The following is a 17,267-nucleotide window of genomic DNA, read 5'->3' as shown; positions in this document are numbered from 1 at the left end:
CCGGAAGGATAATTGACCCGCCGCCCAAATCAGAAGGTGGGGGGACAAAAGCAGCGTGTTATCAGAGTTGTCTGCAGTTCTCTGGGTCGGGGGACACATTAGGAAATAGATTTCGAAAGAGAAAAAGAAGCTTCTTCAGGCAGAGATAACTTGAGGCAGAGAACCAGCTGATAAACACAGAGTCATGTGGGGAAATAGGACCGCCCCTCTGGAAAGTGCGGGGGGGGGGGGGGGCTGAAGGCATGGCACCCCCTTGCCCCCACGTCCTGCTGGTCACCAGCAACACCCATGGCCTGAGTCACAGGATCTTTTGGGGGTTGTAAAATACACATCCTGCGAAATGTATTGTTTCGACCACTTGGAAGCATTAAATCCAGTGGAAGTAAGTGCACAGCGTTCCCACCATTGTGCAAACACCCTCGCTATCTATTCTAGAGACAGAAATCCCACACCCATTAGGCAATCCTGTCCCAATCCCCCTCCTCCAGGCCCTGGCAGCCACGAATCCACCTTTGCCTATTCTGGATTATCCATGCATATGGACTCATATGGTATTTACTCTCCTGTCTGGCTCCTTTGACTTAGTATGACATTTGCAAGGTCCCTCCCCGTTGTGTCAGGAGTTGTCCTTAGCTCCTTCTTCTGGCTGAACGGCCATCCCCTGTAGGGCTCACCCATGTTTTCTACCTTTCCTCAGGGGCACACATTCAGAGCATTTTCACCTTGTGGGGCGTTGTAAGGAGTGCTGCCCCAAACACACAAACATTTTCGTGGAGACCCTGCTTTCAGTTCTATGAGGGTGTACAGTTAGCAGGGAGGGGCTGGGTCGCACTGATTCCTGGAAGACGGACAGCTGCAGGGTATTAGAAACATCCTCTGTCCCTTTATATAGAGGGAAACTGAGTCCCAGATAGGCTACAATTTGCCCAAGCCACACACGACCGTGGGCTGAGAGCAGGAGTACTCTCCCCCGCCAAGTTCAATCTCAGGAAAGTCCTGTTGACCCCTCTGGACACAAGACAATGGGTTGGTCCCACAGAGTCATTTGGTAGCCGATCCTGTTCCTACAAAGACAACAGCCTTTGGTTTCTGTCTAATTAAAATTTCCCCCAAATAGAAAAATACCAGTTTACTAAGGGAAAAGAACACCATAGGATTTACTCCAGAAACAATGACTTCGATAAACTGCAAAACCCACTGTGGAGAGTCACCATGGTTACAAGTCGGCCCAGGTATCAAAAAGCCCTCGGATGGCAAGGATTACTGTTCCCTGCATGCAAACACGAGTGTGCACCAGGAGCCAGAAACGCAAGCCTGTTCCGCTCCGGCTCTGTCCACCCTCCCCGCCCCTTGTGCTGCCCAGAAAAGGTGAAATTATGTAACTGATATAAAATGGTACTTGCTGTATCTCTCCAAAACCGTTCACTACAGCTGCCTACCCGAGACATCGGTCCGGAGGATCCACGCGTGGACACGTGGCCAAGGGAGGCACCGCTGGGAGGGTGGAGCTTGTCATTGGGAAAAGAAACGTGTTACCGCACAGCCCAGTTCTGCACTTGCAGCACAGCGATGGTCTGGGAGAGGGACAATGCGGTCGTTGGTCCTCTCGCAGCCAAGACAGAGGGTTCCATGAGCCTTGGAAACCTGGGAGGTGGGAGCCCGAGATTTTCCTCTGGAGGCGTCTTTGGAGGAGCAGGAGCTTTTCACATCAGATTTGGCCATAGGGAAAGGTTACTGCATGAAACCCAGGAGGAGGAAACAAAGGCTAAGTGACCACTTGCTTGCATCAGCCCCGGCAAAGGCTGAGCCCCACTGGGCTCATGCTGGGACAGTCATCAGCACGACCTACAGGCTGGACCCACCTGCTGCACCTGGATGCCCAGGAAGCCTGAGGCCAACACACACCCTTCACGAGTGATCTGTTCCATCTTTCCTCTCTCTTCCCTCCTCTGTCATGAGAGAGTCCCTCCCAGTCTCATAGGGGCACCCAGCCACCCAGGACAGCAGACCCAACCCAGGCTGATCCTAGGGTCCCCACCCCACCGTGGAGGAGGTGTCCACCCCTGACCGCCTTGGAGGGACTCTGTTTTGGCCCCGGTGGCCTCCCACCTGGGGCATTAAGGCAGAAGAATTGAGGCGGGACCTTGTGGGTTCTTATGAAGGGTCCTTTCTCTGGGAAGGCAGGCAGCGCACTTCTGATAAAGCATTTTCTTTTCCATTTCTGAGGGACCCATCTGCAGCAGGTGGCAGAGGAAGGTGACAAGCGTGGATCCTTCCATCTTCTTCTTAAGGGAGCCCCATCCCCTCGGTTGCCCCTTTCCTTGCAAGAGACCCCACACAGCACACTTCCTGCCCACATCCTCATTTTCTCTTACTCTGTCACTCCTGAAAGAGTGACTGTCACTCCTCTTCCACAGTATAAATTTTAAGCTGCCGGGTTAACGTTTAGGGAGTCTTCAGAGACACACAAGGAGGTGAAACTGCTCAACAATGAAATCAGAAGAAACTGTTTGTTTTTGAAGCATCATAAAACAAAAACGAAGAAAGCGTAGTAACCATATTTCAGATGAGCCCGTAAATAGATCCCAGCCTTCACCCGATGCATGTCGTTTAATTCAGAGATAACCCCTACCCTCAAAAAGCCGTCTGAAAGAGAGCTGGGCAAGTGGCCACACTTTACCATCCAGCAAAACAGCCTCAAGTTCACCCTGCCCTTAAGATGTTTCACGGTGTGAGCTCCTGGTCACCCCTCAGACCTGCCTCAGCCTGCAAACGTGCCACGGAACCCCGGCGCGCCCAGGGTGTCACCACACGGTCCCCACCCACACTGTTCTGGGTGGCTGGAGCCGCTCATGTCGCCCAAGAGACATCAACGAAAACAGGACACACCAGACTTCCTGGGGTACAGGTATCTGTTGGGGACACTTCTGCTCTAGTCTCAATGCAACAGTTTTCTTAGAAAGCAGTAATGATGGGCAGCTAAGGAGAGGGGGTCACTCAGCACTGAGGTGGGGAACAGGGGGTCCAGGCACTTCCAAAACACCCAGAAGCCCTCAACTCCAAGCAGAGCCTGATGGTGGGCTTTTTGCTCATCCTTTATTACTTAGTATAATATGAAAATCTACACGGGCCTCCGCTAACAGTGGGAACATACAGGTGAGCTCTCAGCTACGGAATACAGGAGGGAATGCCAGGTGTGGGGGGCCGGAGGTGGCAGAGGGCAGGGGCTGCAGGAAAAATGCTCACCAGGCAGCAAAAAAAAAAAAAAAAAAAAGGATCAGATCTTTCTTTCTCAGGCCCCACCCATGCACACAGCCATCGCAAAACAGAGGAAAATCCATTTTGATTAGTTAGGAACCAATATATATGTCATATACGATTTGGAATTATTTAAATTTGGGAAAAATCAGTCTTCAGTAAAGACGTTGTTCATCTGTGCAACTTAATCTCCTGGAAGAGACAGGTCTCAATTGGAGAAAGAAAATCATGCCTCCCCTTGCCCCACTTTCCTTTCCAATTTGCAATAATCCAGGCATTCCCGAAGAAGCGAGAAGCCCCTCACTAGTATTTATCAAGGCAGTTTCATGAAGAGCGGGGTTATAAGTTCACACGGCTTTCTGGAAGTCAGTGGAGATCTTGCTAAACCCGAAGGCTAGCTCGCCTTCAAACCTTTCACGGCAGCAGACCCCTCCAGCTCGCAGGCACCCCCAGGTCCAAACAATCACACAAGGCGAATGGCTTTTGACTTCTGATCCCTCGGAGCTCCCTGCTAGCCAGATCTACTTTAAGAACTGAGATTAAGGAACGGAAACAGCAACTCAATCTTTACTTCTAGAGCTCTTGATTGAAGGAAGGCACTGGCTGCTTGCATTTTGACTTCCAGAATGTTAAACCGAAGTCAAACCCACAAAAAAATCCACCGCAGCAGTAGAGAGTCAGAGACTATAAACTATTGGCCTGTGTTTTCTTTTAGGGAGTTTATTTATTTTACAAGCCATCCCTTCCAGAGCCCCACTTGCCCCTGAAGCAGGAAAAAAAAAAAAAAAAAAAAAATCCCCTGAATCTCTTAAGAAGAGGGACACACTCAGAGAATTTACCAGAAAAGTCCGTGTGGCATTTTATTTGTATAGCGGCAAAAAAGCAGCAAAAAAAAAAAAAAAAAATTAACAACAGAAGCGTGGACCTTTTTTCCTCCAAGGGGAAGTCAGAGAAAGATCCCTATTCCTCTTCTCTCAAAGCAAAAAAGCTAAAAACCTGCTCCAGGTTGTCCTGTGCTGAGCGGCCCTGGCTGAGGTCCTGGGGCTTTGGCTGTGACCACAGCACAGACCTCAGCTCTGGGGTTGGAACTGGATGTCTGGTCACCATCAAAGGGTTAATTAAAATCCAGGTTTCTGCCCAAATCTTGCCTGTCAGTCATGCACCAGATCTGCACATTCAGAAAACCAAGTGTGGGCTCTCTGTCAAAATGAAAACAGTGGGAAATAAGAATCCAATGCCAGACAGCATAACTAAGTTTGCAATTCACCCCTAAAAGATACAGGTGACTTTTTTTTTTTTTTTTTTTTTTTTTTAAAGGCTGGAAGTGAGCTAAAAAGAAAAAGGTATTTTCCAGAAGAGCTAAATTTGGTAAGTAAAAGCTCCCTGGGTTATCCCTTTCATTTAACTGATGGGGAAATTCTGATCTACAGAAAGGGAGGTGTGTGTGCCCATTTTAAAGGTATGGATCTGAGGATTTGAGAAACAAAGTTACAGTCCTACAGGAGGCGTCATGAGAAGCTGGGTCATCTCAGTTTTCCCCTCGTCAGGTCACCGCAGAAAGTGTGTGGGGATGGGAAACACGGGTACTAAGCAACAGACGCCATGAAACTCCATGCACTGAGCGCTTTCAACCGCTGATTTTCTGTACAAATCCCAGACTCATGTTATTCTGAACAATCGAACTGGAGGAAAAACAATACAGACATTCGAAGCACTGTTTGGCTTCAAAATGACTCTATTTTCAATTAACCACTAAAAATTTCTCTCATGTTGGTATGAAGTTACATGCTGGCTTTTCTAGCTCCTGACTGAAGACTCCTTGAGCACGACCACCACCAGTAATCACTGAAGACAAATCCCATTGTGACCTAGTTGACATCAGCATGAAAATCACATCATTAATGTCACCATATCCCATTCCAAGACAAACATTAAATTAAGGCACATTTAATATAACTAAATTGCATTCAAAGAGTTACTACTGAACCAAACACAAAACATGTTCCTAGGACAAACAAATATTACTTTCAAATAACCATGACGAGGCTTAGGGTTTGAGCTCTCTCTCTCCCCTCTCCCTGTCTGTATGTCTCTTAATACTAAAACGTTAATCTCTACCCCTCTTGGTGAATAATTTTTACAAACCATGGGTTTCAGAATTGTGTGTGTTTCATGCACGTCAGTGTAGGCTTTGTATCTCAAAAGCAAATGTTGGGTCAGTTTCAGGTAAATATTTCCTAAAATTTCTTTGAAAAATATTTTGTTTCTTAGTATAGGGGAAAAATGTATCAATTGGTATTTCTTCTTTCAGATTTCTAGAATTTTATTCTGTCTAAGGATAAGAAGGAACCACCTTTAATTGCACAGAGGAAATACTTTGAGATTCCTCATATTTTGGAAAGAAGTACAAAATGCAAATGACATCAGAAAAAAAAATAGATTTGGACTCAAACCACACTCGTTTATTACTCCGAGATGGGACATCATCATTCCTTATATAATTTATTTGTTTGAATGCAGAAAAAATGTTTAAATTCTTGTGGCATATCTTTCCTTTTTATATTGAGATAACTGTGGATTCATATGAAGTTGTAAGAAATAATGCACAGGGAGTCTCTTATACTCTTTACTCAGTTTCCCTCACTGGCAACATCTTGCAAAACTATAGAGCAAGGTCACAGCTGGGAAATTAACACTGATACAATCTCCAGACCTTATGCAGATTTTACCAGTTTTAAGGGCGTGTGTGTTTCATTCTATACAATGTTACATACTTGTAGACTCAGGTGACCATGCGGAGTATCTCTTTAAACAGCTTCTGATCTTAGTATTCTATCTTGTCCATATCTCTTAGTCTCCTTCTCCTTTATGGCTGCTTCTTGGCCTCCATAACTTATTCACCTTTTCTTTGAGTTTTATTGCCTCGCTCGGGAACTCTTTGCTGGTGGAGACTTTGTATTTGGTCTGTTTCTTGCAGCACATTTATCCTTTCCCAGGAAAAGACACAAACATAAACAGACATTCCAGCACGCATTCACAGCGTTTTTAAAGACACCAGTGAGAATAGATTAATATAAATACTAAGCTTAAAAACTGTCATAAAAGTTCAGCCTTTAAAATTGGCTTATTAAAATATTTGTTTTTTTTTTAAGCCCAGATTTAAACTGATGTTATGAGTTATAGTGCTCTGCTCCGAAAGAGTTTACTTTGTGGTCTTTTTTTTTTTTTTTTGCCAGGCAAGAGGAATCTGACATCTGTGCCGTCAGTCCAGGATAGATTGAAACAAGGATGATGGAAACTCAATTCTTTCAGGCTCAAGACTTGTCTGAAAATAGTACCTTTTTTTTTCCAGAAAACCTCAATCAAGTACTATATTTCAAATGACCTCAAACAGCCACTTTCAAAGTCCCATCCCTTCAGCCCCCACGCTGGCCAGATGCTATAGCAAGACTTCTTCGTTCAAGGTTGAAAGAATAACACAGACATTACAGAACAATATACCCACATCACAGAGGTCAGCTCCCTCTATTGGATCTTATTGACGGGTATTTTATAACAAAACAATACTTGTGTTCTAGGTAGCTCAGGCTTTCATTCCACTTCTTCGGATCCATCAAAACCTGTCCTGGGGATTCTGCATGTACATTCCCCACGGGGAATTCATTTGCTTTGGAGACCCGCTAGCTTTCCAAATGGAGCAGTTAACAAACACCTCCTAGAAATCAATATTCAGGAGGGAGAAACAGGCTTACACACTTTTTAGGAGGTGAAAGGGTCATACTCTGTTCTCCAAAGTTCCAAACTAAAAATTCTCAGGGGGAAAAAAAAAGTCATTTGTTGAGTACAGTAACCCACTGAAAATCTGCCTATGGCAGGAGTCAGGGAAGACGTTTTCTTTAATGACAAAGTGGAAAAAAGGAAAAATGTTTGATAATCATCACCTTCCTCAAAGCCAGGTGCCCCTGACCCTATTACTAAAGCTTCAGCATTTAACAACAATACTAAAAACTTCTTTTGAGATTCTCCCAATGAGATGAACCTAGCTGACTGTCCAAAGACGCCTGATCTATTGTATATTTTTATGCTTAAATACAGGACTAAGGAAGAAAGTGAGGATAAATATTACCACCAGCCGAACACCATTTCCTGCGATTCTCTTTGTACCAAGGGACAATTCAGGTTCTTTGTGGTTATTGCTATTCATCTGGACATAGCTTTTTTCATATATGTGAAAACATCTCGTATACTGAGAACATTAAACTCACCCAACACTTACTGAAAGTTCTAGAAATTCTTTGCTGGTATGTATAACTAACACTTTTTAAAAATATTACAAATAGCAAATGTCATTTAGCAACATTTTCAGGAAATCAAACCAATCATGATTGTAACTTACATTCACAGACAGTAATATGATAAAAACAAACAAGCAAAAAACACAACAAACAAACAAACAAACAAAAATAGTTTGCCCAATGTGCAAAGTAAAAACAAGTAAAGCCAAGGTGTGTCCAGAATTATTGGTGTTATCAAAAATGTCCCCATTTCTCTCCTCGTCTTGCAGAGTGGGTATCTTTCTACCTAAAGAAACTGGCTTCCTGGAATTAATCAGTTATATTCAAATATATAAAAAAAATAAATAGGCAACCATATAGACCATTTTTTTCCTCCAGCTAAATGTGCTGTGTTATGTTTTAAGGATTTTTCCCAAAAAACTCTCATCACTTACAATAAATAAAGTGTCACTTTTTATTTTTATATAATCTTTATTTGTGATCTAGGTCTGATTCTCTAAGTTTGAGGAATGCAATGATTTTAAAATGAATTTTAAATGATCCTACTAAATTTTGCATTAAGCTCATATCTCCTGGTATTTGTTTTCAGTAATTTTCTGGAGGGAAGTCTTAACGATAATTCTGTTGACATTTTCCTTAAACAAAGCTATACATGTATGTTTTACAAAGATGACAACCCTCATTTGTTTATCCTTCCTTCAGATGTGCTGTAAACTATCCATGGTATAAAGGGTAAATGGAATTAACTAATGGAAGCTCATAATTTAGGCAGCAAAACCCAGAATTAATGTATTATCCCCCTGTAGCATTTTACTACTCAGCCAATCCAAACTTTCTTTCTTAGAGAAATACGTGATTGCGATACTTTCCATCTGTTTTTGACAAAGACAGGAGAAGATTTCCAAAAGTTATTTCTGCTAAAATATCTTTCTTTAAAAAGCGATCATTATCTTAAGGGGGGGGGGGGCAATTTCATCAAAAGAATTTTCAGAGGCACAGAAATTAAAGCTTAACAAAGAAGATTCACCTGTGCCAGATCAGCCTTTTGTGACCACAGCAAAAACATTTGCAGATATTAGAAAACCGTATTTTAAAAAAGAAAGAAAGAAAGAAAGAAAGAAAGAAAAGAAATAGATACGTTTGGGAGAACGGGTGGGGGCACACTCTGGATTAATCTAAATTCCTTCTGTGTGAAGTAGAGACTTATAAAAACACTGCAAGATGAGCAGAAAACTAAAGCACACTAAGTAGTAAGGATCTTTACCACCCCCTTGGCCCACAACTTATCTTGCCCCTTCCCATTGCCCTAGAGAGCCCTCCGAAGGAAGATGCCCATCGGCCTCAAAGAGCCTTCTGGAAGGGAAGGCGCCTCGGGAGTTAGATTTCCTCTAAACGGAGTTCCAAGGTGGCTGGTCAAAGGGAGCTGGTGCAGGGCGCCCTGAGCGCTCTTCCAGAGCAAACCAGAGTTTCCAAATGCTCTCAGCAGCTGTGTCCCCTTCGCCTTCTCACGTGCAGGGCCTGGCCCGCACTCCCTCCGGTTCCCGCAAACCTGTTTCCCAGCCTGGACCCCTCGCGCTCTCCTGCGGGGGCCGGGCGCCTGGACGCGGCGCGGACAGACCCCACTCCCAAACCCTCCAGGTTCAAGGCTGGAACCAGAGGCTCCCAGCTCCGAGATCCGCCCACCTGTCTGCGGGCAGAGGGTTTCCGAACCCGGGGTGCGCTCCTGGCCTAGGCGCTCTGGTCTCCGCGGCTCAGCCCGGGCCCTGTCTCCCGCGCTCCCAGCGCAGGGCGTGCCAAGGCTCTCCCGCTGCAGTGGCTCCGGAGCCACCAACGCAGGGCCGTGTCCTCCCGCTCTCCCCAAGGTAAACCTGGCCGCCGGCCCGCTCTCTTGTGCCCACCAGACTCACCAGGGCGCGGACCGCTCGGCTTTCCGCGAAAACTGAGTGTCCGCACCATGAACGCGCTTCCCGGGAAGAGGGCGAAGCCGCAGACGGGCACAACCCGGCTCGGGCAGCCTCGCGGGAGGCCTCGATTCTGGAGGGCGCCGAGGGCAGTGGCTTTCCACCTCTCTGCCCGTGCGGGCTGCCGGCCGTTCTTCCGATGCCCACTCTCCCGACACTCACTCGCAGGCGCCAGCGACAGAAGCAGCAAGGGTAGCAAGTACCGCTGTCACCGGTGCGCCCCCCCCCCCCCTTCCCCCCAGCTCCCGGACTGACACCCAGCAGGGAAGCTTGCAAAAGGCCCCAAGGGTGCCCCTGGGACTCGAGAGCTTCCCAACCGACCCCCTTCTGTTGCTGCGAGGAAAAACGCACCCCAACCACGCCGCCCCGGCCCGCAGGGCCTCCACGAAGAGGGATGCGCTGGCCGGGCCGCCCGCCCCTAGCTGCGGAGGGCGCCAGTCGCGCGCGCAGCACCTACCCTGGCGCTCGGGTCCAGACGTGGGTGGCGCGGCGCTAGTGGGAGGCGGACATGGACCACGCGCCCTCCATGCGCCACACGGAGAAGGCGTAGCTGAGGCGCTCGTGGGCCACGTAGCTGCAGCTGGTCATCTTATTGTCCATCTCGTCGCTCTGCAGGACCTGGTAGAGGAAGTCTATGTACCTGGCGGCCAGCTTGAGCGTCTGGATCTTGCTGAGCTTGTCCGAGGGCAGCGTGGGGATGATCTTGCGCAGCGCGGCGAAGGCCTCGTTGAGCGACTGGGTGCGCTGGCGCTCGCGCACGTTGGCCAGGATGCGCTGGCTCTGCAGCTCCTCGAAGGACTGCGCGCTCGGGCTGCCCTTCTTGCCGCGCTTGCCTGGGGTCGGGCTGCCATCTTCACTCGACTTCTTGCTGTAGCGCCGCTTCCGGCCGAAGCGCTTGGGCTGCCTCTCGAGCTCCTCCTCGCTGGTGCCCAGGCTGTCCACGGGGGACACGGGCGAGCTGGAGCCCTCCTCCATGGCGCCCGCCCGGCGCGCTTGGGGCTAGGGGCGCCGGGCGCCGAGCGCGCGCCGCTGCCCAAGCCCGCGGTCGCCGAGCACACGCTCTCCGAGTTGCTCGAGAGGCTCTGATTTCAAGGCCGGCTTGTGCAAAACCGAGGTCTCCGGGAGAGGAAGTTATTCTAACTTTTTTGGAAACTCTAGCCAGGCTGGGTTGCTAAATAGTTGTCAGGAGCGAGGGCGGCGCGCTGATTGGCCGCGGCGGCCGGGGGCTGGACGAGTTTTGGGGCCTTCGCCCGCCGCCCCCGCCCCCCGGCGCGGCACTTTCAGTTTTGCCTCCCCTTTCGGCCCTGGCCGCGGCGGGCACCCCGGAGGCCCGGCCTTAGCGCGCCGCCAGAGCCCCCAGCCCGCATCCGACCGCTCTCTGGCCGCCCGGCGCTCTGGGCATTACCGACCTGCTTTGTCTGCTCCTTAACGTGGAGGTCGGGCCCCGCCAGGCTGCGGGATCTCCCCGGGGCGCGAGGGGCGCGAGGGGCGCGAGGGGCGCGGGAGCCGAGTCCTACCCTAGATGCGCTCCCAGGAGGTGAGGAAGAGGCGGGGAGCCCCGGGGGTGCTCCGGCCTCTGCGCTCCTTGGCTGCCCCCCTGGAGCGCCGCGAGTCCGAGCCGCGGCCCGCACATTCAGTCTGGGGTGGAAGACGCGCGCGGGCAGGGGGTCCCGGCAACCGGACCACAGGCGTGCGGACACTTGAGTGCCCTCCGAGATGCCTTTGCCCACGCACGTGGTGCAGGGATCAGTGCACATGCACCGTCTCTGCCCAGGCTTCGTGTTGGGTGGCCTTTCTCACCCCAGCTTTCTGGGGATCCCGGCACCAACGCCCTTTGCAGACCTTGCTTCTAAGTGCTTTCAAACTTGAACACCACAGCGAGCCTCTGCGGGAGCGCCGGTGCCCACAGCGCCCACCTGCTTGGCCCTGCCTGGGATGCCGGGTACGGGGCGGGGGCAACCGCCAGGCCCCCGGTGCAAGGCCCCAGCCTCTGAGTTCTTCCTCTGCTTCGCCAGTCACCAGTGGCCCGGAGGGCAGTCTGGGGAGCTGCACAGCAGCCCCTGCGCTGGGCGCCTGCAGGCAGGAGGGCGCAGGGCGGCGGGAGCCGGGGCCTGGCCTCGGCAGGCGACACCGCGGACCCCGGCTCCGCGCCATCTGGACGCCGAGCGCGGGCGTGTTTGAAGTGGTTCGGGGGGGCTCTTTGTTCGCCAGGCCGCTCTGGCTCGGGGCCTGGAGGTGGTTTACGGCTTTGATGCCTTTGAACCTATTCCCAGGTGACCCGGGCTCAATTAGGCCCGGGCCTGAGCCCGGCTGTCAGGCAAGCCGCGTGATCAAGGGCGGGTGGGTCCTTTTATTGAAGTTGAACTCGGGGCCCGCGGAGCGCTCGGCCTCCGCTGCTCCTCGGCCGCCAGGCGGGCCGCGACCACCGCGTTAGGAACCCCGCGGGCGGTGGTGGGCGGCCACGGCTGCTCAAGGGGGACATTGCCCCAGCAGCGAGCCGAGCAGAGGTCTGGGAAGAACAGGCCCTCACACGGAGGTGGCCACGTAACAACGCTGTTTGCAGTTTCTAACCCACCCGCGGGCTTCAAGATCCTGTGACTAAAGGGTCCTGCCGAGTCACCGCGCCCAGCCCCACCCCGCCCAACCGCCTCTTCCCCTGCTCTGAGAAGGCTTGGGGTTTATCCCGCTCCCTACAGCTTTCTCCAAACTACGAAAATAAATGTAAGGAAGGATGGAGACCCCGAGGGAAGCCTGCTTCCCTGCCGTCCTGCCGGCCTGGGTCGCAGCCTTTCCTGGCCTTCCTCCGTTGGAAGGGCCTGCTCCCTTCCAGACTGGGCCCGGACGCCGCGTCTGGCTCGCCGCCGGACAGCAGCGATTTGCTGCTCTTTTACCAACTCAGTGTGTCCTTTAGCGTGGAGAGTCTGAAGACCCGGACCCCGTTTTGGCCCAGCTTAAATGAGTGCAGTCAGGGAACGTCTCCCTCCTAGAAGCTGGAGGGGAGGTGCCCCTCCTGCCTGAGGGCCTGCTGCACACACACACACACACCCCATACACCCACCCCAGTTTTGTCTTTCCTACTGATGATGGACAGCAGAACACTTTCTGGAAGTCAGGTCTAAAAACCCATCATTTGCCTAAATTACAGCACTAACACAGGCAGGGTAAAGGCATACAGACAAAAGGCTGGAATCCAATGTTTGAGCTACACATCTCATACATGCAAGAGTCTCCTTGAAAAAATGCCCTTCAAATTTTCCCCCTGAAAAATTGCTCAGGAGGGCATATGACAAGCCTTCATGGTAACGGTTCTACCATTGAACACCTAATATTTGCAAAACAGTTCCTCTCTGTGCATGGGTGGGTGGGTGTCCACACTCCTTCCCATCTTTTTTCTGTTCCTTCTGGAACTGTAAAGCCAGGATGACCTTTCTCAGACTGTGGCAGCCCTGGTCGATAAGACCACTCTCAGGGGCTGTGTAGGGAAAGGGGGCCATCCACTCTGCCCGTCCTTTAGTCTGGGGCTGGGGGATGTCTTTGGTTTGGCTGGGCAGCACAGTCCATGGTCCCTGGATGTCTGTAGAGTTAGGCAAGAGTACCAGTTTTGCAAGCAGGCACGGCAGCAGCTTCTCCATTCCAGGATGCTTCTGGAACTGCTGTGTTCCTGGTACAGCAAGCAAGGCAGGAGCTCGAGGGCTGCCGTACTTTCTGGAAGTGAGCTCTGCCTGGAGCCTGTTTACTCAGCTCTAGGAAATTTTATCCTGTCGTCTAATAAGTTGCTTCCTGAGTGCAGTGACCAGTGTGGGCTGTTCTCTACAAAGGAACCCCACCTAAGACCCCACTTCTGGACTGGGGTCCAGAGGGTGCACCCTAGGGCTCTCCTCGGGGAGTGCATCTTCTTGACATCACTAACGCCATTCCCTTGCAGTGTGGATGAGCACTGGCCTTTGACACACTTCGATGCCTTTAAGATGACATCGAAGTTGTTCTTGCAACAAACTCATATTACGATGCTTTTTAACTTGGAATATGTACCAAATTTCAGTTAAAACAACAGTGGGAAGAACAACCGTGGCATAAATATGGTGGGAGAAAGAGAACAGGGTGTAGGGGTCTGGGACACAAGCCAGGCTCTTCTGCATAAACTTTGTTTTATAGATTTGACTTTGGAATCATACAAATGTTTTCCGTAGCTATTTAAAAATTAAATTAAAAAAAAAAACAACCTAAAAGTCAAAAGCAGAATGGGACAATGTGCCTAATTTTGTATCATTTCCATGGCCTGCCTAGCACACAGGAATCACTGGAGAGAGCCATAAACACTGTAATTGGACTCTGCATACTGGGAAGGCAAAGGGAACTGAAAAAAAAATTTGGAGGTTCTCAACATTCATGTTTCTAGTAACAATGTTGCTGTTGTCATTCTGAAACTGTGAGCTAAGGCCAGTCAGTTATTATGTCTCTGTCTTCAAGAATCAAGATTTCTAGCCCCAAAGAAAAGAGATACAAATATGAAAGAAAAGAAATTAGGCAGGACCCGTCATTCTAAGTTTGTTGGAAATATCAGTCTAAACTCGTGATGTGTTTTCTCTCAAGCAGTGTTATTTCCTGGCCCTGGCCCCTGGAAAGATCTAGAAATGTTGATGGATGCAGTGGCAAGGAGAACCACCAGGGTTCGGATTGTGTTCTCTCCTGGAAGGAATGGCCGACTTCAGGTCCGGGGAAAACATGTACACGAGAAGCCTGGAGCGTCTTCCTGGGTCAGAAAGCAAGAAAACAGCCGGCAGCCTGATGAGTCATAGCCAGACTCTAGAATGTTCTAAAAGATGCCTCCATGGGCCAGAGAGGGTGCCAGGTAAGCATCAACCAGAATGAAACTACAATGGATGGAAACACATCAGATGGTAAAAGTCCATGAGTTTCTAATGTTAATTGAATAAAAACTTCCTGGTTGTCTTAGGCTGCTGATGGGAAATTGAGTCTTGATTCTGAAAATTGGTAAGTAAAGGGAAAGAGTCAAGCACAGAACCAGTCTTTCTTACCAAATTATACTTCAAAGTAACAGAAGAGTTGAGGAAATGTCCTGTTCCCCAGATGGACTCCAGATAGAAATGAGGGCGGACTGGTGGGATTACGTCACCATTCTGCAGACCTCATCCGTGCTAACTAGCATGAGGGATTCCGACCACATCACCGGCCGCTGGGCTTGGCAGCCAGTCCCAGGAAATCCAGTACTCGGACAAGTTAAATGGTGCCATGCTGGTGCAATCAAGTCTGGCTCAACTGTTCTCAGAACCCCCAAAGGGCTCATTTCATTTTTTGTAAAAGCTTGTCTTAACCATGTTCTGGAAGGCTGTCCAGGCTGGCAATCAGAATGCCCTGTCACTGATCTGACCCCCTGTCCTGGGGCTTTGGCTCACTCTCCCCACCATCCCCGCATCACTCGGGCTGCTGGTAGTCCCTCCTCCCATGGTGCAGGGACTCATGCAGGAGCCTACCTGAAATTGCCCTGGGACAACCACAGGGTTGACTTTCTCGAAGGCTGCACATTGGTTTCATTCCTGTTGTCCCCTAATGGCTCACAGTCTTAGCAATGTAGAACACCTCCCGTTTCGTCTTCTCCCAATCAAGCAGGCTGACAGATTGTGCGGTGTTGGGCTGGGTGGGTTTCTGTCACTCCTCCCTTGTAGCTCTAGCTTAAGACGGCCTCAGTAACAGATCTGGTAGGGAGGCTCTCAGGGAGCACGCCTCAGCCCTCCTCCATGTGACTTCTCCATCCAGCAGGCTCCTTCTCGCTGTGGACTCAGGTCTCTGACCACAGTGCTCTCAAGCCTTTGCCTGGAGGGAATTTGCTGATCTCCCCTGAGCTAATGCAAATCACACGGCCAAGCCCAGATTCAAGAGTTTGACATTAAAAAGTTGATTGGCAGCTCTGTGTGTGCAGAGATGTGTGTGTGTGTGTGTATATACCAGTATTGTGGATGTGTGTGCATGTATGTGCATGTAGGTAAGATCTGAGTAGTTGTGTGTATGTGTGTGCATGTGTGTGTGTACGCTGGTAAGAGGACCTCTTGTTGCTCGTAGACTTACTTTAGGATGATCAGTTGGGGCCCTGGTCATATTTGGGGGGACCCCCACTGTTTGCCGGTGTTTTCTTTGTGACTGGCCCCATCTCCAGAGAGGAGTTTTTGACCTCCTGCTCTGGAACATCAGCCTGGGTTCCAGAGTCCTGGAACCCAGAGAGGGAAGAGGCCTAAAAGGAGCACTCACCATTCAGAATGTGGATTTCCACACATTCCCTGTTTTCAGTACAGGCTTTCCCATTTCCTCTCGTCTCAGCACTGTCTGATACCCCCATCTGCACCAGGCCTCTTAGCAATGCGGGAGGGGATCCAGGCATACATCTGCTCTTGACATTGGCTGAGAGGTGGGGTACTTCTGCATGGGACTCCGCCAGCTTGCTGTCATGGCCATGTCCCTGACCTGTGCTCCCACCTCCAGTCCTCCACTGTCCACTGAGTCAGATGCCACGCCTCCAGCCTCCTTCCACCTGCCCAAGTATGCCACTGTGAACTGCTCTCCTGTTTCCTCTGAGATCTGGGTTTTTGCCTTTCCCATTCTTTTAGCCCAGTTTCAGTGGATTTAAGAGAGAGCAGAAATAAATGCATACGTGCCAGCCATCATTTTCAGTTGGAAATTGCTGGAGATCAGTGTTTAGAAGCTGAATGCAAGTACAGAGAGCGGGAGGCAGCTCAGCCCTCTTCCTGCGTACCTCGCAGGGCTCCGGGGGGACTCAGTGGCCAGGATGCCCTGTGCCCCCTCCGTCTCTGCAGCTCTGGTGGGTAACTGTTCCCTGCTGATCCCTCAGGGTAGGACACCCAGTGAAGTGGGGAAGTGAAACCCCACCTAGTGACCTAGGAAGCTTCTAGTTCACTGACAGGCACTCGTGTGCCCAGGGGTGCTGGGTCCCCACAACCGTGTCTCCCTGTCCTCCTCCACCAGGAACCTCACAACTGCCCGGATTGCAAGGTTATCATCCGACGCTGCCCTAGCGGTGGCTGGATTTAATTGAGCTTAACTTCAATTCATGAGTCAGAAAGGCATGCTTTTGCCCCCGCCCCCCAAGGCCCCTGCAAGAATTTCAACACATATATGCAAGTCCTGATCTCCCAAATGGAAACCTCATTTCCATTGTTTAATATATTTTGAATAGAAGTTCGCTCAAATAGTTTAAGTTCTTGCTGCCCCACCCTGTTCGTTTCTAATCTTCAAATTTGTTGCTCACATCTTCTGCCCTCTCCTCTCCTCTCCCAGCCCCCACCTCCAGCCTCTGCTCGTCAAACGTCACATGTTCAAATGGAGAGCAGCAGATGCTGTTGGCTGATGGCAGGAAAGGGAACGGGGCTCTTGGTGGTTGTCTCTCCTGGCCTGGTCTACCAGGTCTGGGTCTACCCTACCCTCTCCTGGCCTGGTCTCCTAGTCTGGGTCTACCCTAGTAAGGGCGCACATTGTGCACTGTGGGGAGAAAGTAACTGAAGATGGGAGATGGGTAATACAGAGCTTTTTAATTAATTATCCCTGTGTATCTAATACAGGGCTAGGGAGTGGAGTAGAGTAGGAGACACATAAACAGATACTCCATAGTGGGGCCACTCGAGGGATATGGAAGAGTATAAGCCAGACTGCGGAGAAGCCTGGGGACAGAGGCTGGTAGGTGTGAGGCGTTGGGAAACACATCGGCGAAGAGGAGTAAATT

At 50.3% G+C, this 17,267-nt stretch overlaps 1 protein-coding gene and 1 pseudogene across 1 annotated transcript in view; one reads left to right on the top strand and one right to left on the bottom strand.

The window, feature by feature from the left end:
* Nucleotides 1-10,640, bottom strand: part of TWIST2 (twist family bHLH transcription factor 2) — a 49,685-nt gene extending 39,045 nt beyond the window's left edge. The window contains exon 1 of the mRNA XM_059392733.1: nucleotides 9,972-10,640. Coding sequence (XP_059248716.1) covers nucleotides 10,007-10,489 — 483 coding nt within the window. The 5' untranslated portion in view covers nucleotides 10,490-10,640 and the 3' untranslated portion in view covers nucleotides 9,972-10,006. The remainder of the gene's footprint in view (nucleotides 1-9,971) is intronic.
* Nucleotides 10,641-11,036: 396 nt separating this feature from the next.
* LOC132014454 (uncharacterized) lies at nucleotides 11,037-11,948 on the top strand (annotated as a pseudogene).
* Nucleotides 11,949-17,267: the final 5,319 nt, after the last annotated feature.

The sequence above is a fragment of the Mustela nigripes genome, chromosome 3 (assembly GCF_022355385.1).
Source record: "Mustela nigripes isolate SB6536 chromosome 3, MUSNIG.SB6536, whole genome shotgun sequence".
NCBI lineage: Eukaryota > Metazoa > Chordata > Mammalia > Carnivora > Mustelidae > Mustela > Mustela nigripes.
This window is presented reverse-complemented; position numbering and strand designations above follow the sequence as displayed.